The 23892-nt window shown below is 40.5% G+C and overlaps 1 protein-coding gene across 1 annotated transcript in view; it reads right to left on the bottom strand.

The window, feature by feature from the left end:
- LOC140208283 (cadherin-like protein 26) overlaps window positions 1-23892 on the bottom strand; it is a 94108-nt gene that overhangs the window by 44031 nt on the left and 26185 nt on the right. The window contains exons 2-6 of the mRNA XM_072276869.1: window positions 13996-14121; window positions 13399-13545; window positions 12353-12500; window positions 2641-2798; window positions 1575-1706 (exon numbers count right to left, since the gene is read on the bottom strand). Coding sequence (XP_072132970.1) covers window positions 1575-1706; window positions 2641-2798; window positions 12353-12500; window positions 13399-13545; window positions 13996-14121 — 711 coding nt within the window. The remainder of the gene's footprint in view (window positions 1-1574; window positions 1707-2640; window positions 2799-12352; window positions 12501-13398; window positions 13546-13995; window positions 14122-23892) is intronic.

Below are 23892 nucleotides of genomic sequence, written 5' to 3'. Positions count from 1 at the left end.
CAATCCTCAGACTTAATGTCTCTGTGGCAACACTATGAGACTTCTCCTTTAATCTCATACCATCTTTAAATTCACTTGACTCATTTGTCATAGGGCAGACTATGTATTGTAAACATTGTACTTGTTACCTGTTAGACATGGCTTGTTTATAGTCATATGTACTGATGTGGTGTCACTATCTATCATAGCCAATTCACACCTCATGTATTCATTATTTGAATTACTCATATTTATGCCTCAGGATTCTCATTAAAAAAATACATATTTTAGTTGTTTAGATAAAATGCCAATCTATTCTGATCTCAATTTCTTAAAAAGGAATCTTTAACTAACCTGTTATCATTATGACAAAATATATCTAAAATTGTGTGTTCCCTTGCTGGTTCCTCAACATCCTGATCTAAAAAAAAATAAGCATTCAATCACCCTGGTCACTACTAACTTGGTCTGCTCAGTATATCAGTGGATTAAGGTCCTCTGCGATTAAGTATTAATGTTAAAGGAAAAAAATGTAAGCAAAAGCAGCAGATATCTGAAAAAGCAGACATTACTATTTTGTTTCTCATTATGTTTTCTCAAGATGTGCATCATACCTCGATAAACCTGGCTGGAGAAGACACATCTACCATCCCCCAGCAAAAAGGCAGAAATGATTCCTCTCATTCAACCTTTCCGTCAGGGTCAATGCATGGTAGAATCTCAGAGAATTACACTAAATGTTCCATAATGAACGCAGCTGCCCAATAAGAAAGAACATTTTTGTAGTATTGTCTAAAACCAACACAAAAGTGACAACTGTAACATTAATCTCACCACAGCTGCTCCCTAACTTACTGTGATCACAGAAACTTTGAAACACAATGGTTCACCCTTTTATGGAACCCAACTAAGCTCTGCTGCAAGTTGAGACAGTGAAATTCATGAAACAGTTTTAGGGAGAAAACTACTAATATAATAGATATATTTTTGTTTAACATATGTTCTTACTTACTACATATACTGTAAATATTAAGAAAATATTTACCGTAAGTATGTAGTAAAGTGACCATTTAGTTTTAGTCTTTTTTTCTAATGCATTTGGGCTGTTCTCTTCATTTGGTCTAACAAGACTTAATTGTAATAAGAATAGTGATTTGCAAAGCATCATACTCTAATTTGAAAATTCTGAATAATATAGTGTATTTTGAAATATGCTACATTCAAAATCAAACAAAAAAAGATCAATTCTTTTTAAAGCAGTTCAGTTGCTATGTAAAGGTGTTATTGATTTGAACCATTTATGCTTTCTACATGTAGAGTATAATTTGTACTGAGATGCTTTTTATTTAGATTTGTGCAGCGATGATTATCACCCCGGAAATGTAATTGATTTTTCATCTATGGCATTCAAATAAGGCAGTTATTTTTTTCCGAGATCTGAAAAATTACATTCCTTTGCAAGTATGATCATGTACTTTCTGATCCAGTATAGGTAGGTCTTTTAAAAGAAAATCCACACTGAAAAATCAGATTAATGACTTTATCAGTATATTTCAAAAATCACACGTACATGCTTGAAAGTAAACATGACTTACATTGCCAGTTCTTTTAAAAACTGGGAGATGATCGTTTGCATTCAAAATACTAATCTTCACTGTTGTGCTACTGCTAAGAACAGGATGACCATTGTCCCTTGCCCTCACAGTGAGGGTGTAAGAATTCTTCTTCTAAAAGTAGAAAAATTAAGTTAAAAGAAATACAATGAGAAACATTATAACAATTTTTTTTCGAAGCATGGGCACAGACAAGAGATAAAAAAAAAAACAAAACTTGGAATTCAATATCAAACCAGAAGATACAAGACATGAACAGCATGTCAGCCAGCCTTAGAAATGATAGGTTACTGCTTTGGTTGACCGGCTTCATCAGAAGTCATGCATTTTGTGACCACATTCCTGATAGACCGGTCAAAGTTTTGGATGTTGGATGATACAAAACCAAATCATTATGTTCTTGATGTCTGATGATTGAACTTAGACAAAAAAATGCATATAAAATTTATCCGTAAGAATTAAATCTCTGGAAATACTGCACACATTTCCATACTGCAGCCGGCTGGTGGCGTAGTGGCATCAATGCCGGGCTTCAGAGTGAAGAATCCTGAGTTCGAATCCAGCCGGCCCCCTTGCACACTTTCCACCTGTGCTGGGTTGGGCGTCAAGCTAGCAACTCGGCCTCATAAAAATAAGAAAGCCTGCTAAAAAAAACGCCGTCATGACGGCGGCCCGATGGCTCCACTCGGAGTTAAGGGCTTTCTTCTTCTTTCCATACTACTCTATATATTACAAATGTACACTGGGGAATAAACAGATGCTATGTAAATAAACTCTGAGTATTGGATTTTGTGCCAGTGAACTTGCACAAAATAGTTTTTGTCTACCAAATTATTTTGAGCATGTATCAGGTTATACACTAAGAGCACAACATTGATTTCTGCAGGCAGACTTGACAACTGCAGTCAGGCAAAGTTTCATTGGATTTCAATAAATCAGAACAAAACCTTATTGAAATAATGTAATTTAAAAGGGTCTTTTTCACGTCCTGCTAATTTTATCATGTTACTAACATGACACCAAAAAGAACATTTAAAACTTGACGTACCTTATAATTTAGACATTTTTTTAAACTTATTGCTCCAGTTGAAACATTCATTTGAAAATAATTTGAGAATTTCTGAGTTGAAAAATAGTACAAAATTCGCGAGTTGGGTGTGTTAATCTCATCTGCATCTGTGGCATTAACTCTGAAAAATTCTTCACCTGAATGGAACAAAGGACATTTGATGAAATAGTTATCCTGTGTCAAGTCACATTCCTCAGTATCCGATCTATTATATTCTATAGCATCACAAGAATTTCTTGTAATATATTTTAACGTTGGCATGTTTAACTGAGTTATCTTGAATCTCATTGCAATAGATTTTATTGCTAAAAACAGCTATAGTTAAGTTTCACACCTTAGAGAGTCATAGAGTCAATGGGAAGTACAGCACAGAAATAGGCTTTTCAGACCATCTAGTCCATACCATAACAATTTAAACTGCCTAATCCCATCGACCTGTGGGACCATAGCCCTCCATACCCCTACCATCTATATACCTATCCAAACTTCACTTAAACATTGAAATCAAGCTCACGTGCTCCTCTTGTGCTGGCAGCTCATTCCACACTCTCATGACCCTCTGAGTGAAAAAATTTCCCCTCATGTTCACCTTAAACATTTCACCCTTCACCCTTAACCTTGACCTCTGTTTGAAGTCCTACCCAATCTCAGTGGTAAAAGCCTACTTGCATCTACCCTATCTATACCCTCACAATTTTGTATACTTCAATCAAATCTCCTCTCAATCTTCTACATTCTAAAGAAAAAAGTCATAACCTATTCAACCTTCCCTTATAATTCAAGTCCTACAGACCTGGCAATATACTTATAAATTTTCTCTGTACTCTTTCAAAGGTTTAAGGGTTCAAAGGTTCATTTATTATCAAAGTATGTCCCCATATACAATCCTGAAATTTGTCTTTTCCAGATAGCCACGAAACAAAGAAAGAACATGAAAGTTGTTCAGAGAGAATGACTTTTTAAACCTTATATACATCTGTCCTGTCCTGCACACAACACTCAAAATTAGGCCTCACCAATGTCTTACACAACTTCAACATAACAACTCCATCTCCTGAACTTAATATCTTGATTTATGTAGGCCAATACGGCAAAACCTTTCTTTATAACCTTATCTACCTGTGATGCTACATTCAAGGAATTATGGACCAGTATTCCCAGATCCTTTTGTTCTACCACTCTCCTCAGTGCTCTACCATTCACTGTATAAGACATCCCCGGTTGTTTCTATCAAAGTGAAACACCTCACGCATGTCTGCATTAAATTCTATCTGCCATTTTTCAGCCCATTTTCCATCTGATCCAGATTCCTCTGCAAGCCATGATAGCCTTCTTCACTGTCGACTATACTTTCAATCTTGCTGTCATTCGCAAATTTGCTGATCCAGTTTACCATATAGTCATTCAGATTGTTGATATAGATGACAGACAAAAACGGAGCCAGCACGCCACTAGTCACAAGCCTCCAGTAAGAGAAGCAACCACCTGCTCTGGTTTCACCGTGAAGCCAATATCTAATCCAATTTACTACCTCATCTTGCATGCTGAGTGTCTGAATCTTTTGACAAAACTCCCATGTGGGACCTTGTCAAATGCCTTGCTAAAATCCATGTAGACAACATCCACTGCTGTCCTTCATCCACATTCCCAGTAACTTCCTCCAAAAAACTCTATTAGATCAGTTAGACACAGCCTAACACACACAAAACTGTGTTTACTATCCTTAATCAGTTCATGTCCACACAAATACATATATATATGATCCCTTAGAATATCTTACAACAATTTTCCCACTATAGACTCACCAGCCTATAATTTCCTAGTTTATATTTAAAGACTTTCTGAAACATTGGTTCCAAGGTTGTCAAGCCAAGGAGTGGTAGTGGGGACAAGCTTCCACTACCTAAAAGTGCTCCTCACGGCATGCGCCTCAAATAGCCTCTGACAACCAAGTCCATCTCCTGGACTTCTTGTGTGGCTTAGCCTCTAAGCCCGGCGGAACTGTTTCAACTGACAGGAGAAGGGCCAAAGGTGGGTCCTGGTGCCCTAAAACCAATGCTTCGGGTAGATGGAGCTCGTCAGCCTGGGAAGGCAGTCCATCTAAGAGAGGGAGAACTCTGATTTCAAACCTCCGCTGCCTTGCGGCCATACCCACTCATGGGAAAGGATTCAGGAGTAAACCCTGAGGACAAATCCAGAGCTGGAGTCCCTAAAGCAGTCCAATATTGCCTTCAACCTCATTCTGGCAACTCCTCCGATGACACTGGTGCCAAGCTGTATCGGCTCTTGCCCTTCCTTTGGACAACATCGGTGTCATGGAGATGGGAGACTTGCTACATGGGCAACTGCCGGTCTTCCGTACAACCTTGCCCAGGCCTGCACCCTGGAGATTTGACACTAGACTTTCCAGGTGCAAATCCATGGTGTCGCAAGACTAACGGATGCCACCACTGTTCTTAAACATTGGCTATCCTCCAATCATCTGGTACCTCCCTAGCCACCAAGGATGATTTGAATATCTCTACAATTCGTGCAACAGCTTTCCATAGGTCCAAGGGAACACCTTATCAGGCCCTGGGGATTTATTCACCTTAATTTGCCTCGGGACAGCAAACACCTCCTTCTCTGTAATCTGTACAGGGTCCATGAACTAGATGACACAGTGCCTGAATTCTATAGATCCTGTGTTTGTCTCTTGAGTAAATACAGATGCATAAAAATGTTTACGATCTCCCCCATCTAGTCTGCCTCCACACATGGATTACCATTCTGATCTTCCAGAGGACTAATTTTGTCCCTTACAATCCATCTGTTCTCCTTCACCATAGATGCTAAGACAGTCTCATGACTTTTTTAGCTCTCCTGATTTCTTTCTCAAGTGTTCTCTTACATTTCTTATACTCCACAGCACCTTATTTGTTCCTACCTGCCAGTGCCTCAATATTTCTTGGAAACCACCGTTCCCTCCACTTGTTATCTTTAGCTTTTATTCTGACAGGCATATACAAACTTCATATTTTCGAAGTTTTATTATTGAAGGCTTCCCACTTACCAAGTAATCCTTTGCCAGAAAATAGCCTGTCCCAATCCTTTTAGATGTTTTTATTATATCTTTCCCAACCATTTCCTCTGGCAGCTTATTCCATATTGCATCTCCCAATGAGTGAAGAGGATACCTTTCAGACTACTATTTTCTATACAGTAACTATTTCAAAACCCATGGAATTAATAGAATTATGGTCCCAAGTCCCTTCCTCCTGCACCAAGTCCTTAGCCACGTGTTAAACTGTATAATCTTCCCTATTCTGGCCTCACTAGCAAGTGGCAGGGGATAGCAGTCCTGAGGTCATAACCATGGAGTTCCTGCCCTTTAACTTAGCACCTAACTCCCCGAACTCACTTTGCAGCAGAATCTTGCCACTCTTCCTACCCAAGTCATTGGTACCTACATGGACCACAACTTCCGGCTGTTCACCCTCCCACTTAGTCATAGTCATACTTTATTGACCCCGGGGGAAATTGGTTTTCGTTACAGTTGCACCATAAGTAATTAAATAGTAATAAAACCATAAATAATTAAATAGTAATATGTAAATTACGAGTCCTCAGCATTGGTAATTTACCAATGCTGAGGACTCAATCAAAGGACCCAGACCTTAGCAATGAGAGGCAACATACCATTGGGAATCTCATTATCATCCACAGAACCTCCTTTCTGTACCCCTAACTAAAGAATCCCCTATCACCACAGCTTGCCTTCTCCCCCCTTCCCTTCTGAATTGCAGGGTCAGGCTTAGTGACAGAGACCTGACCGCTGTGGCTTTCCTCTTCTAGGTCATCCCCTCCCCCAACAGTATCCAAAGTGACATACCTGCTGTTGAGGGGCGTAGCAACAGGGGTTCTCTGCACTGGTTGTTTAACCCCTCTCACCTCCCCGACTGTCACCTAGTTTCCTGTGTCCTGCACCTTGGGTGTAACTACCTCTCTATATGCCCTATCTGTCGCACCTTCAATCCCACAAATAATCCAGAGTTTAATAAATTCCTGCTCCATCTTCTTAGCTTAAAGTGTTAGAAGCTGCTTTTGGATGCATTTCTCACAGTTATAGTCATCAGGGATACTGGAAGTCTCCCTGCCTTCCCACATCCCACAAGAGGAGTATTCCACTAACTTGCCTGGCATCCTTACTCTTTTGACTAACCAAATGCTAAGAAAGGTGGGAGTGGGGAAACTCTATCGACAGCTTTTGCCTTTTGCCTTCTCTGACTGAAGCCTCTAAGAACTAAAGCTTCAAAATCTCCACGCTAACTCTGTCCACTTGCCCCAGCTTTACTTTAATTTGTTCTTGTCAATAATATCAAATGCTGATGGTCTGCTGCTCAAAGCTCCAAAGTTATTATCAAGTTCAAGTTTATTGTCATTCAACGAGACACGTGTATACAGCGAAACAAAACATCGTTCCTCTGGGGATAAGTCTCTGAATGGCATGGCATGGCCTGAAAATTGACAGTTTGACATGAAGTGTGAGGTGCATGTTTATATCAGACTGTACAATTCTACTGGCGCTAATATAATAAACAAGCAGTATTATAAATATGTGAAACAGCAGCAGTAAAAGATGAAAAGTGACCAGTGCAGGATGGAAGTGTGGCTGTGAGTTGGAGAGTTGGGGGAGGGGAGCAGGGCATTCAGACATGGTGTACGTGTGTGCTACCAGACATTGGGGTATTAAAAAGTCTAACAACTTGGAGGAAGAAGCTGTTACCCAGCAACCTGACAGTTCTGGTTCTTATGCCATGGTATCTTCTGTCTGATGGCAGGAGGTCAAAGAGTTTGTGGGAAAGATGGGAGGGGTTTTTAACAATGCTGGAGGCTCTGCATATGCGGCGCGTCTGGTATGTGTCCTGAATGGGTGGGGGGAAGGAGGAAGAGACCCCGATGATATTTTCGGCAGTCCTCACTGTTCTTTGCAGGGATTTGCAACTTGATACATTGCAATTCCAATATCAGACAATGATACAGCAAGTCAGCACAGTCTCGATGATGCCCAGTCGACACTCTACCCTACCTCCTCCCTGTATGATGTTTCATCATTGTTGCTGACCACTATTGTGTAGTCTGTGAACCTAATGATGTGGTTAGAACTGGATTTGATGGTACTATTAGCATTAGCAATGTGAACAGCAATGGGCTGAGCAGACAGTCCTGGGAGGTACCAGTGCTCAGTGCAATGGAGCCAGAGGTGTTGCTACCAATATGGACTGTCTGTGGCCTCTTCGTGAGGAAGGCCAAGATTCGGTTACGGAAGGACATATTGAGACCCAACATGCACAGTTATAGACAAGAACTACTACCCTACCTTCATCAACCTCTCAAAGTACTTCATCAGAATTGTGAGATATGGTTTTCCTAATATGCTCCAATACTTAGAACATAGAACATAGAATAGTACAGCACAGTACAGGCCCTTCGGCCCACATTGTTTTGCCAACCCTCAAACCCTGCCTCCCATATAACCCCCCACCTTAAATTCCTCCATATTCCTCAATATACTTCTAGCACTTTTTTATTCCTGAAGTAGATGTGCTCCTGAATATCAACATACTTCACCTTTAACCTTCCAGCCTTCTCATGCCGAATAATAGTGAGTATTTGTTTAAAATTGTACTCAAGTCCCTTGGCTCCATACATTGATTACTCCTCTAGCCTCTGAGAGGACTTATTCATCCTTAGGTAACCTCTTACTTCTAATATACTTATCAAAGTTTAGAATTCTCCATAATCCTATTTGCCAAGGCCATTTCACAGACCCCTTTTGCCCACCATGATCTATTACCATTTTGATGCCCTCCAGAAATCTCAAACGACTTGTTTGATATCAATTGCCTACACCTGATATACACTCCCTTCTTATCTTCAGCATCCTTCAGCATCCTTCATTAAATTGGGACCTTCTATTCTGAGGCTGTGCCCTCTAGTTCTAGAGTCCCAACATTTGAAATATTCTCTCCACATCCACTCTATTTAGGCCTTTCAATATTTGGTAGGTTTCAATCAGATCCTCTTCCATTTGTCTAAACTCCAACAATTACAGGCCCAGAGCTATCAAATACTCCACATTTGCTAGCTAACCCTTTCATTCCTGGGGTAATTCTCGTAAGCCTCCTCTGGACCCTCTCCAATGCCATCACATCCTCTTTTAGATATGGAACCCAAAACAATTCTCAAAATGTGGTCTGACCAATGCCTTATAAAGTTTCAACATTACATCCTTGCTTATATATTCTTGTCCTGTTGAAATAAATGCTAACATTTCAGTTGCCTTCCTTACTATTGACTTATCTTGCTAGTGAATCCTACACTAGGACTCCTAAGTTTCTTTGCAACCTCAATGTTGTAATTTGCTCCCTGTTTAGAAAATAGACTATACCTTTATTCAATCTACCAGACACATTTAGGTTAGTAGATTAGTTGGTCACATGTGTGTAATTGGGCAGTGTGGGCTCATTCGGCTAGAAGCCCAAGTCCAAGTCCAAGTCATGCAACAGTCTGCTTGCTTCCCAGTATTATCTGGCCCTCCATGTATCTTTGTTTCATTCATAAACTTAGCCACAATTCCATCATCCAGATCACCAAATGTCACTGGCAACCAAACAGAAAAGACCCCCTTTTTCCCACTCTTTGCCTTCTGTCAGTCAGCCAACCTATTTTCTTGTCCTACCTATGTTGTTCGTACTCACATGGACCACAATAACTAGATTGTTCCCCTCCCACTCCAAATGGTCTCCCTATGCAAGAAATTATGACTAAGTAAGTGAAATTTCACAGATTGATTCCAATCAGTTTGGTCACGTAAAGAAACTGAACCAAAACTCACATTCAAAAGAATAATAAGTTATCTCTTTCAAATGTACAAAATCTTCAAGAGACTTGGCAAGTAGAATGCATGATTTAATTCCCACTGTCTGGTTTGTATACAGCAGCAGTTTCAAAATAAGGACTTACCTATTGATGATTGAGCTAAGAAGAAATTTTGTTTCACTCATAGTGAATCTTTGGAATTTCCCACCCAAAAGGGTTATAGGGGTTTAATTGTCTGTGCAATCCAAAATGGCAGTCAAAAAGTTGTTAGATATTAAGGAAATCAAGAAAATGAGATGATAGCAGGAAGGTAGCACTGAGTTAAAAGGTCATGTTATTAAGTGGTAGAATAGGTCTAAGGGGCTGAATATGAACACGAGATTCTGCAGATGCTGTAACTTTAGAGCAACACACACAAAAAGCTGGAGGAACTCAGCAGGTCAGGCGGCATCTATAGAAATTAATAACCAGTCAAAGTTTTGAGCTAAGACCCTTCTTCAGGACTGGTAAGGAAGCAGGAAGGTTTCAGAATAAAAAGAAAAATGGAGGGAGGGGAAGGAGGATTAACTAAAAGGTAACAGGTGAGATAGTTGGGTAAGGAAGGTAAAGGGCTGAAGCAACAGGAATCTGATAGGAGAGGAGAGTGAACCATAGGAGAAAAGGAAAGAAAGAAGAGCACCAAGGGTAGGGGATAAGAAGTTCAGAAGGGGTAAGATGTCAAAGTAGGGAATAGGAGAAGAGTGAAAGAGGAGGGGAAAAAATTACCAAAAGGAGAAATCAATGGTCATGCCATCAGGTTGGAAGCTACCTATTCAGTGTTCCACAGGGATCAGTGTTGGGGCTGCTTCTTTTTACATTGTACATCAACGATCTGGATTATGGAATAGATGGCTTTGTGGCTAAGTTTGCTGACGATACAAAGATAGGTGGAGGGGCCGGTAGTGCTGAGGAAACGGAGAGTCTGCAGAGAGACTTGGATAGATTGGAAGAATGGGCAAAGAAGTGGCAAATGAAGTACAATGTTGGAAAGTGTATGGCTATGCACTTTGGCAGAAAAAAATAAACGGGCAGACTATTATTTAAATAGGGAAAGAATTCAAAGTTCTGAGATGCAACGGGACTTGGGAGTCCTCGTACAGAATTCCCTTAAAGTTAACCTCCAGGCTGAATCAGTAGTGAAGAAGGCGAATGCAATGTTGGCATTCATTTCTAGAAGAATAGAGTATAGGAGCAGGGATGTGATGTTGAGGCTCTATAAGGCACTGGTGAGACCTCACTTGGAGTACTGTGGGCAGTTTTGGTCTCCTTATTTAAGAAAGGATGTGCTGATGTTGGAGAGGGTACAGAGAAGATTCACGAGAATGATTTCGGGAATGAGAGGGTTAACATATGAGGAACGTTTGTCCGCTCTTGGACTGTATTCCTTGGAGTTTAGAAGAATGAGGGGAGACCTCATAGAAACATTTCGAATGTTAAAAGGCATGGACAGAGTGGATGTGGCAAAGTTGTTTCCCATGATGGGGGAGTCTAGTACGAGAGGGCATGACTTCAGGATTGAAGGGCGCCCTTTCAGAACAGAAATGCGAAGAAATTTTCTTAGTCAGAGGGTGGTGAATCTATGGAATTTGTTGCCACGGGCAGCAGTGGAGGCCAAGTCATTGGGCGTACTTAAGGCAGAGATTGATAGGTATCTGAGTAGCCAGGACATCAAAGGTTATGGTGAGAAGGCGGGGCAGTGGGACTAAATAGGATAAAATGGATCAGCTCATGATAAAATGGCGGTGCAGACTCGATGGGCCGAATGGCCTACTTCTGCTCGTTTGTCTTATGGTCTTATGGTCTAATATGAAGAGTTGCTTCTCCATCTTAACAGTAGCCATATCACGGCACAAGAGGAGGACATGGACTGACATGTTGGAACGGGAATAGAAATCGGAATTAACATGGTTGGCCACTGGGAAACTCTGCTTTTGGCAGATGGAATGGAGGTGCTTGACAAAGCAGAACCCTAATTTACATTGGCTCTCACAAATGTAGAGGAGGCTATATTGGGATCACCCAAATCCAATGTAGAAGAACTATGTAAGAGGATGAATGGCCTACTCTTGCATTTATTTCTTAAGTTCAAATGTGAATAAGTGTGACATGGTTGACAACTTTGAATTTTAACCTGATTTAAAGTCAACCCAGCTCTTTTGTGGTGTTGTTTCAATCCATTAAATCCTTCCTACTGAACATTTTATATATCTGCTAACTTAAGACCATAAGATGTAAGAGCAGAATTAGGCCAATTGGCCCATCCAGTCTGCTCTTCCATTTTATCATGGCTGATCCAATTTTAACTTAACTTCATAAATTTAGTATTTTAATTATTTAACTATGACATCAATGCAAAACTATTTGGAAGAAAAATGAAAATAAATCATATTTTTGAATGTGGTATTTTGTTCTTAAATTTGTGGCCTTCAGAATCATTTCATGGTGGGTCAATGTGTTACATTTCATTGGCTCACCGGTAAGTTTAAAGCATGAGTGCTATGACCAGTGAGAACCTTAATTCCCTATGGCATCTGATGACTGGTTTAGCACAGTCCTTCCTGAGGCTATTTTTTCACCCATCTGGGCAATTAGTTTGGACTTGATTTGCAAGTATAGGAATCTTTAAACGAAAACAACAAGCTGCATTGGGAGTATACTGGTGACCCTTTACACCATTCCATTGGTAAATGCTGGTCAAAGCTTTACAGTTAAACTTTTTCTCCTCGTCAGCCATCCTCCTTTGTCTTTGGCCTAATTTTTTATATCAAAGAATTAATTTAAAGACACTCACCCACAGTTGTATTTTCTGATATTTCTACTTTGTATTCAGATTGATTGAAGATTGGTGGATTATCGTTGATGTCTTTCACCAGAACTTGATACATCAGATCTTGACTTAATTTCTTACGTGTAGTTGCACTGAAAGCACTAACATATAACTGAAAATAAAGATAATTTAAAATATATAACAAATCACTTACAATGTAATCAAAAACAAAGATTATTCTGCTTTGAATTTTATTCATTCGCGGGTCCACCTGGCTGGACTAGAATTTATTCCCACTCCTTTGCCTGAAAATTGAATGGCTTGCCAGATCATTTCAAAGTTCAGGTAAGGGTGAATCAAATTACTGCCAGTCTAGTACTGCAGATGAAGTAGGAGAGAAGACTTCTTCACCTACACAGGGTACAAATTAACTAATTGAGTTGTTATGATAATCCAGTATTTCTATGCTCACCATTACTCTTACAAAACTCTTTCCCCGTATCTATTGCTCAAGGTGGTGGCACAGTAGCATAGTGGTTGGTGGGTTACTAATACAGCATCAGAAGCCTGGGCTCAGTTCCACCACTGTCCGTAAGAAGTTTGTACGTTCACCCCATGTCCACGTGGGTTTCCTTTGGGTGTTCCTGCTTCTCACTTTCCAACAATGTACAGGTTCACAGGTTAATTGATCACATGGGTGTAATGGGGCAGCATGGGCTGACTGGACCAGAAAGGTCTGTTACCATGCTGTGTCTATAAATAGCAATGAAATAAATAAATATTAGCTTACTTATTGATATTTGAACTAATTGTTAGTTCAAACATCTCTAATCATTAGTTCAAATGTATGTTTAGTTTATCATCTTCCTTTAAGGTGGTACCATTTACTTGAGGGGACTTGCCTGTTCTCTAATAAAATGGAAAATTGTGTCACTGCTCAGATGAAGTTTTGTGGAGGTTTTCTTTGTACAGTTTTAACTCACAATATTTAAATCTTATTTTATGTCACAGCAATCTAACACCATGAAATTCAGTAAACAAGAACAGATGAAAATAAAGTCAAACTTTACTGTAAATACTGGGGTTTCTTCACGATCAATTTTGCGTGAAACTCGTATCACATCCGAGCTTTCGTCCAGATAAAACAATTCATTCACAGTTCCATTTCCTCTTAATTTGAATATAACTTTCTCTCTAGCTGTCTTAATATGGTGTATCTAAAACAGAAGAAAAGGAAGACCACAAATTATTTCAAGTCAAATCCACATCTTTTTCAACTATCATCATAAAAGCTTAACATCTCTCTAGTCTTATAAAAACGAAATGAAAACTAATTGTAACAAAGTAGTTTTCAGAACAGGCAATGCCATAATTGAGCAGTCTGTTACCTCACAGAGCCATTGGTAAGAAAAACAACAAAATATAGAAGGTAACTGTAACAAGCACAGTGAAGTTAATGGACAGAATGCTCACATTGAATCAATGAGATATAATATAAAAAATAAGCTGAAGGTTGAAACTTCCCCTTGTAGAGTAAACATGGGGGCTAATAAATTTCTGATTAAATTAAGAAAAACGTTTGGATGATAACAATGGCAATATTTTGGTGAATGCAACATTATAAATGTAATCCTCTACAAAGAACTTTGTAGCAAATACTGACTTACTTCTACTGCAACTTTGGGAAAAGGCCCTTCATCTTCTTCAGTGATATCAATACTACCTAGAACCCACGTCCTCTTCTGGCGGCGTAAGATCGCAGGCCCCAACTCTTCAGTTTGCATGCCAAAGTACTGAAATTAAATTTTTTTCCCTTTAGATACAACATTCTCAAATCATTTTATGCTTTTTTCACGTTTTACTCTGGAATAATTTAATATGATACCAACCACTCAATAGAACTCACAGCAAGTTATTTCACTTACCATACTCTTAGGTAAACTTATCAAACTCAATATATAATTTTGCTGATGACACAACAATTATAGGCCGTATCTCAGGTAATGATGAGTTTGAGTACAGAGAGGAAATTAAGAACCTGGTGGCATGGTGCGAAGACAATAAACTATCCCTCAACGTCAGCAAGATGAAGGAATTAGTTGTTGACTTCAGAAGGAGTAGCAGACCGCATGACCCAATTTACATCAGTAATGCACAAGTGGAACAGGTCAAAAGCTTAAATTCCTCAGGGTCAATATCACAAATAACCTGACTTGGTTCAACCAAGCAGAGTTCACTGCCAAGAAGGTCCACCAGCGCCTTTACTTCCTGAGAAAACTAAAAGAAATTTAGCCTGTGCTCAAAAACCCTCACTAATTTTTATAGATGCACTGTAGAAAGCATTCTTCTAGGGTGCATCACAATCTGGTATGGAAGTTGTCCTGTCCAAGACCAAAAGAAGTTGCAGAAGATTGTGAACACAGTGCAGCACATCACACAAAACAATCTTCCGTCCTTGGACTCACCTTACACCGCACGCTGTCAGAGCAGTGCTGCCAGGATAATCAAGGACACGACCCACCCAGCCAATACACTTTTTGTCCCTCTTCCCTCTGGGAGAAGGCTCGAGAGCTTGAAGACTCGTACAGCCAGGTTTGGAAACAGTTTCTTTCCAACTGTGATAAGACTGCTGAACGGATCCTGACCCAGATCTGGGCCGTAACCTCCAAATATCTGGACCTGCCTCTCGGTTTTTTTGCAGTACCTTACCTTCCATTTCTCTATTTTCTATTTATGAATTATGATTTAAATTTCTAATAATTACTAATTTTTACTCTTTTTATTATTTAATATTTGTAATCCAGGGAGCGGGAAGCACTGAATCAAATATCACTGTGATGATTGTACATTCTAGTATCAATTCTTTGGTGACAATAACGTATAACGTATCGATTTCCAATTAATCTCCAGATATTTTCATTAAAAGTGGTTAACACCTATTATTTTACTTCACTGGATAAATTATGATGCTGTTCCCCATAGTAACAAATATCATAGAAACCATAGAAACCATAGAAAAACTACAGCACAGAAACAGGCCTTTTGGCCCTTCTTGGCTGTGCCGAACCATTTTCTGCCTAGTCCCATTGACCTGCACACGGACTATATCCCTCCATACACCTCCCATCCATGTATCTGTCCAATTTATTCTTAAATGTTAAAGAAGAACTGGCATTTACCACCTCGTCTGGCAGCTCATTCCATATTCCCACCACTCTCTGTGTGAAGAAGCCCCCCCTAATGTTCCTTTTAAACTTTTCCCCCCTCACCCTTAACCCATGTCCTCTGGCTTTTTTCTCCCTTTGCCTCAGTGGAAAAAGCCTGCTTGCATTCACTCTATTCCCTGGAGCGTAGAAGAATGAGGGGAGATTTGATGGAGGTATATAAAATTATGATGGGTATCGATGAAGTCCTAACCTATTCAACCTTTCTCTGTAACTGAGTTTCTCAAGTCCCGGCAACATCCTTGTAAACCTTCTCTGCACTCTTTCAACCTTATTTATATCCTTCCTGTAATTTGGTGACCAAAACTGAACACATACTCCAGATTCGGCCTCACCAATGCCTTATACAACCTCATCATAACATTCCAGCTCTTATACTCAATACTTTGATTAATAAAGGCCAATGTACCAAAAGCTCTCTTTACGACCCTATCTACCTGTGACACCACACTTAGGGAATTTTGTATTTGTATTCCCAGATCCCTCTGTTCTACTGCACTCCTCAGTGCCTTACCATTAACCCTGTATGTTCTACCTTGCTTTGTCCTTCCAACGTGCAATACCTCACACTTGTCTGTATTAAACTCCATCTGCCATTTTTTAGCCCGTTTTTCCAGCTGGTCCAAGTCCCTCTGCAGGCTCTGAAAACCTTCCTCACTGTCTACTACACCTCCAATCTTTGTATCATCAGCAAATTTGCTGATCCAATTTACCACATTATCATCCAGATCATTAATATAGATGACAAATAACAATGGACCCAGCACTGATCCCTGTGGCACACCACTAGTCCCAGGCCTCCACTCGGAGAAGCAATTCTCTACTACCATTCTTTGGCTTCTTCCATTGAGCCAATGTCTAATCCAATTTACCACCCCTCCATGTATACCTAGCGACTGAATTTTCCTAACCATCCTCCCATGCGGGACCTTGTCAAAGGCCTTACTGAAGTCCATGTAGACAATATCCACTGCCTTTCCTTCATCCACTTTCCTGGTAACCTCCTCGAAAAACTCCAATAGATTGGTCAAACATGACCTACCACGCACAAAGCCATGTTGACTCTCCCTAATAAGTCCCTGTCTATCCAAATGCATGTGTAGATTCTGTCTCTTAGTACTCCCTCCAATAACTTACCTACTACCGACGTTAAATTTACCAGCCTATAATTTCCCGGATTACTTTTCGATACTTTTTTAAACAACGGAACAACATGAGCCACTCTCCAATCCTCCTGCACCTCACCTGTAGACAGCAACATTTTAAATATTTCTGCCAGGGCCCCTGCAATTTCAACACTAATCTCCTTCAAGGTCCAAGGGAACACCCTGTCAGGTCCCAGGGATTTATCCACTTTAATTTTCCTCAAGACAGCAAGCACCTCCTCCTTTTCAATCTGTACAGTTTCCATGATCTCACTACTTGTTTCTCTTAATTCCATAGACTTCATGCCAGTTTCCTTAGTAAATACAGACACAAAAAACCTATTTAAGATCTCCTCCATTTCCTTTGGTTCCGCACATAGCTGACCACTATGATTTCAAGAGGACCAATTTTATCCCTTACAATTCTTTTGCTCTTAATATACCTGTAAAAGCTCTTTGGATTACCCTTCACTTTGACTGCCAAGGCAACCTCATGTCTTCTTTTAGCACTCCTGATTTCTTTCTTAAGTATTTTCTTGCACTTCTTATACTCCTCAAGCACCTTATTTACTCCCTGTTTCCTATACATGTCATACAACTCCCTCTTCTTCTTTATCAGAGTTGCAATATCCCTTGAGAACCGAGGTTCCTCATTCCTATTCACTTTGCCTTTAATCCTGACAGGAACATACAAACTCTGCACTCTCAAGATTTCTCCTTTGAAGGCTTCCCACCTACCGATCACATCTTTGCCAGAGAACAACCTGTCCCAATCCACGCTTTTTAGATCCTTTCTCATTTCTTCAAATTTGGCCTTCTTCCAGTTCAGAACCTCAACCCTAGGACCAGATCTATCCTTGTCCATGATCTAGTTGAAACTAATGGTATTATGATCACTGGAACCAAAGTGCTCCCGTACACAGACTTCCGTCACTTGTCCTAACTCGTTTCCTAACAAGAGATCCAATATTGCATCCCCTCTAGTTGGTCCCTCTATATATTGATTTAGAAAACTTTCCTGAACACATTTTACAAACTCTAAACCATCTAGACTCCTAACAGTATGGGAGTCCCAATCAATATATGGAAAATTAAAATCCCCTACCACCACAACTTTATGTTTCCTGCAGTTGCCTGCTATCTCTCTGCAGATTTGCTCTTCCAAGTCTCGTTGACTATTGGGTGGTCTGTAATACAATCCCACTAATGTGGCCATACCTTTCCTGTTTCTCAGCTCCACCCATAAGGACTCAGTAGACAAGCCCTCTAATCTATCCTGCCTGAGCATTGCTGTAATATTTTCCCTAACAAGCAATGCTACTCCCCCACCTTTCATTCCTCTGCCTCGATTACATCTGAAACATCGGAACCCTGAAATATTAAGCTGCCAGTCCTGCCCCTCCTGTAGCTAAGTTTCACTAATTGCTATAACGTCATAATTCCACATGTCAATCCACGCCCTCAACTCATCCGCCTTCCCCGCAATACTCCTAGCATTGAAATATATACACCTCAGAAGACTTTTACCACCACTCACAACCTTTCTATCAGCGGATTTGCTTGAACTTTTAACATCATTTATTTTCACCCCAGCCACACTGTCAGCTCTGGCACTCTGGTTCCCATCCCCCTGCAAATCTAGTTTAAAGCCTCCCCAACAGCACTAACAAACCTCCCTGAAAGGATATTGGTCCCCCTGTAGTTCAAGTGTAACCCGTCTCTCTTGTACAGGTCCCACCTGCCCCAGAAGAGGTCCCAGTGATCCTGAAATCTGAAACCCTGCTCCCTACACCGGTTCATCCTCCAGAGCATCCTATTCTTACCCTCACTGGCACCTAGCACAGGTAGCAATCCTGAGATTACCACTCTTGAGGTCCTGCTTTTCAACTTCCTACCAAGCTCTCTATACTCACTCTCCAGGACCTTCTCACTCTTCCTTGCTATGTCATTGGTACCAATGTGCACCATGACATCTGGCTGGTCACCCTCCCACTTCAGAATGTCATGCAATCGATCAGAGACATCCTTGACCCTGGCACCCGGGAGGCAACAAACCATCCTGGATTCTCTGTCACGACCACAGAACCTCCTATCTGCACCTCTAACTATCGATTCCCCTATCACTACCACTCTCCTCTTTTTCCACCTTTCCTTCTGCACTGCAGAGCCAGACTCAGTGCCAGAGATCCGGCTACTGCAGCTTGTCCCAGGTAAGTCATCCCCCCCAACAGTATCCAATGCAGTATACATGCTTGTTTTTTACTCTAGGTTTAATGTGCCCTATGCAAACTAATGGAGGCAGTCAAGAACTACAGAAATTCAAGTTGATAATGCTACAAAACTCTGGGAGAATTCTAGGATTATCACAGGGGGCATAAAACAAAAATGTCAAGAATTAGTAATGAGCCTCTGTAAACAATTAATGTACTGGTTAAGAGCATTGTTTGTGGTATTAATTTTATGATTGAAAGGATGTTGAAACAAATGAAAAAATGTGCTTGCCACCCTAAAGTTTAATATAAAACTTTGTAAATCAGAAAGTTGTAGATGTAGGAAATTTAATATCGAAACAAAAACACTGTTGGTCAAGCAGAAAGAAAAGCAGTTATTATATCAGGCTGAAGATCTATCATTCTGGTGGAATAGTTTTCAATCCACTTTGTAATGTTGGAAACATGATCAATTTAAACACAATGAATTTCCATAAGCAGCAAAGTGATGAGGACTGGATAAAGGCTTTTCTTATGTCAGCTAAGAAATAATAAATGGGAAGGAGACAGGGGTTACTCTTTTGAAGTAGTGCTGTGGGATTTCTTTTAACCATATAAACATATAACAATTACAGCACGAAACAGGCCATCTCGACCTTTCTAGTCCATGCCGAACTCTTACTCTCACCTAGTCCCACCGACTTGCACTCAGCCCATAACCCTCTCTTCCTTTCCTGTCCATATAGCTATCCAATTTAACTTTAAATGACAACATTGAACCTGCCTCAACCACTTCTGCTGGAAGCTCGTTCCACACAACTACCACTCTCTGACTAAAGAAGTTCCCCCTCATGTTACCCCTAAACTTTTGCCCTTTAACTCTCAACTCATGTCTTCTTGTTTGTATCTCCCCTACTCTCAATGGAAAAGCCTATCCACGTCAACTCTATCTATCCCTCTCATAATTTTAAATACCTCTATCAAGTCCCCCCTCAACCTTCTATGCTCCAAAGAATAAAGACCTAATTTGTTCAACCTTTCTCTGTAACTTAGGTGATGAAACCCAGGTAACATTCTAGTAAATCTTCCCTGTACTCTCTCTATTTCGTTACCATCTTTCCCATAATTCGGTGACCAGAACTGTACACAATACCCCAAATTTGGCCTTACCAATGCCTTGTACATTTTCAACATTACATCCCAACTCCTATACTCAATGCTCTGATTTATAAAGGCCAGCAAACCAAAAGCTTTCTTCACCACCCTATCCACGTGAGATTCCACCTTTAGGGAACTATGCACCATTATTCCTAGATCCCTCTGTTCTACTGCATTCCTCAATGCCCTACCATTTACCATGTATGTCCTATTTTGATTAGTCCTATCAAAATGTAGCACCTCACACTTATCAGCATTAAACTCCATTTGCCATCTTTCAGCCCACTCTTCTAACTGTCCTAAATCTCTGTTCAAGCTTTGAAAGTAATAAGCAGGAGGAGAGAGAAGCAGCGTGTCACGCATACGCAGCCCTCCGATGAAAAATGATATTGTATCTGTTAAATAGGGGCCGTGGACAATTCTGATTTGACGTGAAAGCACAGAGGAACATCTGGAAAAATTTCTGAAACACTCGTTCGCTGCTGTGGTTACTGCACGGTCTGGAATCTTTCGGAGGGTAGGCCTCAAAATCCCCAGCTTTGCCTGCTGTTGGCGACCGAGAAGGAGATTGAATTGTTGGGATAGGGATGGCACTCATACTCGGTGTCGGACAGCTGATCAAAGCTTGAAGTTTTTGGATGACTCAGAGTCAGACCGTGGTCAGTTATGGCAGGGAGAGTTTTTCTTCCTTCTCTCCGTCTGCGAAAGATGTGGGACATTTGAGAGACTTTGAACTTTTACTGTGCTCATGGACTTCTTCATCAAATTATGGTATTGTTGCACTGTTGTAACTATATGTTATAATTATGTGGTTTTGTTAGTTTATTTCAGTCTTGGTCTGTCCTGTGTTTTGTGATATCACACCGGAGGAAATATTGTATCATTTCTTAATGCATGCATTAGTAAATGACAATAAAAGAGGACTGCGTGTCTTCATAATCTAAAACCTACTTCATTATCCACAACTCCACCTATCTTAGTATCATCTGCATACTTACTAATCCAATCTACCACCCCATCATCCAGATCATTAATACATATGACAAACAACATTGGACCCACTACAGATCACTGAGGCACACCACTAGTCACCGGCCTCCAATCTGACAAACAGTTATCCACCACTACTCTCTGGCGTCTCCCATCCAGCCACTGCTGAATCCATTTTACTACTTCAATATTAATACCTAATGATTGAACCTTCCTGACTAACCTTCCATGTAGAACCTTGTCAAAGGCCTTACTGAAGTCCATATAGACAACATCCACCGCTTTACCCTCGTCAACTTTCCTAGTAATCTCTTCAAAAAAATTCAATAAGATTTGTCAAACATGACCTTCCATGCACAAATCCATGTTGACTGCTCCTAATCAGACCCTGTCTATCCAGATAATTATATATACCGTCTCTAAGAATACTTCCCATCAATTTACCCACCACTGATGTCAAACTCACAGGCCGATAATTGCTAGGTTTACTCTTAGAACCCTTTTTAAACAACGGAACATTGACGGTGCTTGCAATGTAGATGCATTAACATGCATCATTGCATGTGGAAATATAAATGAAGAACTTTACATTGGAACAACACAGTTCCCATGATGTTTTGATGGAAGTGCTTAAAGTTGTGAAAGAGCAGGATTGAACAAATACAAATGCTGTAATGGATTTTGTCAAGCTCAGGTTGCTAAACATAGCAGTTCTGAACTACTAGAGATCAAAGTGTTGTTCTTAAGTAGGTTAAACGTCCAACCAATATTCTTTGTTTAGCTTCTTGTCATAAACGGGAGCCAGTCATCAGTTCTTAACATAAATGGAAAGCAATAATTAGTCTGAAGATAAACGATGAGCTTTGCAAACAAACAACACTGCCTATAGAGCCAGGATGCTTACTACTCAAGGATGCAATGTAAGATATTGAGTTATGTTAGTTGGGCTTGTATCAAAGCAGACAATGTTGGTTATGTTATTTATTTCAAGGAAGCTTGCTTGATGCTATCACTTAACACATCAAAAATATTTTCTTTCAAGATGGCACTGGTGAATCAGGATGACATTCTCTGGGCTATGTACAATACTTCTAAATATACTTCTTTTGAGTTATTCTCACTGCAAACTGCAGCATGTAATTTCCCTTTAAGCAATGTACTTTTGTACCAACTTAATGAACTATAGATATCACAATCTTCTGAAGGACTCGGCGGACTTAAATCTAATGCAAGCAGGTACGGCTCCTTTAAACGGACAAAGGCTCATCACCATGGCCAGAAATGAGGTGGGAGAGGGGACTCCCAGCCAGGCTGTAACTCTCTATCCAGCATCTTGATGGTAAATGTGGAATCTCTGGAGAACAAGACAAGGCATCTGAGGGCAAGATTGCTGTATCAGAGGGAAATGAGGAATCGTTGTATTCTGTGTTTTACTGAGACATGACTTACTCTGTGCATGCTAGATTTGTCATCAGACCTGAAAGCTTCTCAATACGTAGGATGGACTGAACTGCTGATTCAGAAAAAGCAAAAGAAGAAAAGGTTAGCGCGGGTGGGGGGTGCGGGGGATTGGTTCATGATAAACTCGCAGTGGTGCTCTGTCATATTGGTGTTCTTCTGACCTGAAACATCTAACAATCAAGTGCTGACCATTCTGTTTATCAAGAGACTTCTTTCTCCATGATCCTGACGGCAGTTTACATACCACCATCAGCCAACTGTATTCAGGAATTTGAGATAGTACATGCTGCTATCACCAAACAAGAAACAGTCCAACTCAACGCATTTCAAATCATAGTCAGAGATTTCAAGCAGGCTTGTTTGATGAAATCTGTGCCCAATTACCATCGGTATATAACCAGTAGCACCAGAGGTCCCAACGCACAAGACCACTGCTGTACTAAGATAAGGAATGCCTACTATTCCAGCTAGAACTACATTTCAGGAAATCTGACCAATTGGCTGTCTCTCCCCTACCTGCATTCAGGCAGAGGCTAGAGATCAAGGATGCAGAGGTAAGTACAACAGAGGTGTTGGCAGGAAGCAGAGAAGCAGCGATGGATTGCTTTAAGTCTGTGGACTGGGCAGTCTTCAAGGATGCCTCAGTGGATCTGAACATATACACCATGGTCATTGCAGACTTTATAAAAACAGTTGTACATTAGTGTGTCCCCACAAATTCATTCAGAGTCTTCCCCAACCCAAAGCCCTGGATGGACCATGAGATCCACAATCAGCTGAGGGCCAGATCAAAGGCATTCAGGTCTGGCAATTAATTAAGGTACAACATTGCCAGGTATGATCTCCAGAAATCCATCCTATATGCAAAATGCCAATTCTGGACCAAACATGAATCAATAAAGGATGCTCAACAATTGTGTCAGGTTTTGAATGCTACTACATCATACAAAGTGAAATCAAGTGACATAGGTGACAACAGGGCTTTGCTTTCAAATGAGCTCAATGCCTTCTGTGCTGGCTTTGACCATCAAAACATGGAGGACCATTCATGAACTCCCAAGACCCTGATAACCCTGTGATTTCAGTCCCTGAGGCCAACGTGAGAGCATCCTTCAGGAGGGTGAACCCACAAAAAAAGCATCCAGCACAGATGTGGTTCCTGGCCAAGTACTAAAGCCTTGTGCAGATCTACTGGCTGGAGTGTTCACCAGTATCTTTAACCTCTTGCTTCTGCAATCTGAAATGCCCAACTTCTTCAAGCAGGATTCAAATATGCCAGGGCCTAACAAGAATGTGGGAATGTGATAACTTGCCTTAATAACTATCACCCAGTAGCACTTACAGTGGCATGCAAAAGTTTGGGCACCCCTGGTCAG

Source organism: Mobula birostris, chromosome 2 (assembly GCF_030028105.1).
Source record: "Mobula birostris isolate sMobBir1 chromosome 2, sMobBir1.hap1, whole genome shotgun sequence".
NCBI lineage: Eukaryota > Metazoa > Chordata > Chondrichthyes > Myliobatiformes > Myliobatidae > Mobula > Mobula birostris.
The sequence above is the reverse complement of the archived record's forward strand: the minus strand, read 5'-3'. Positions and strand labels throughout refer to the sequence as shown.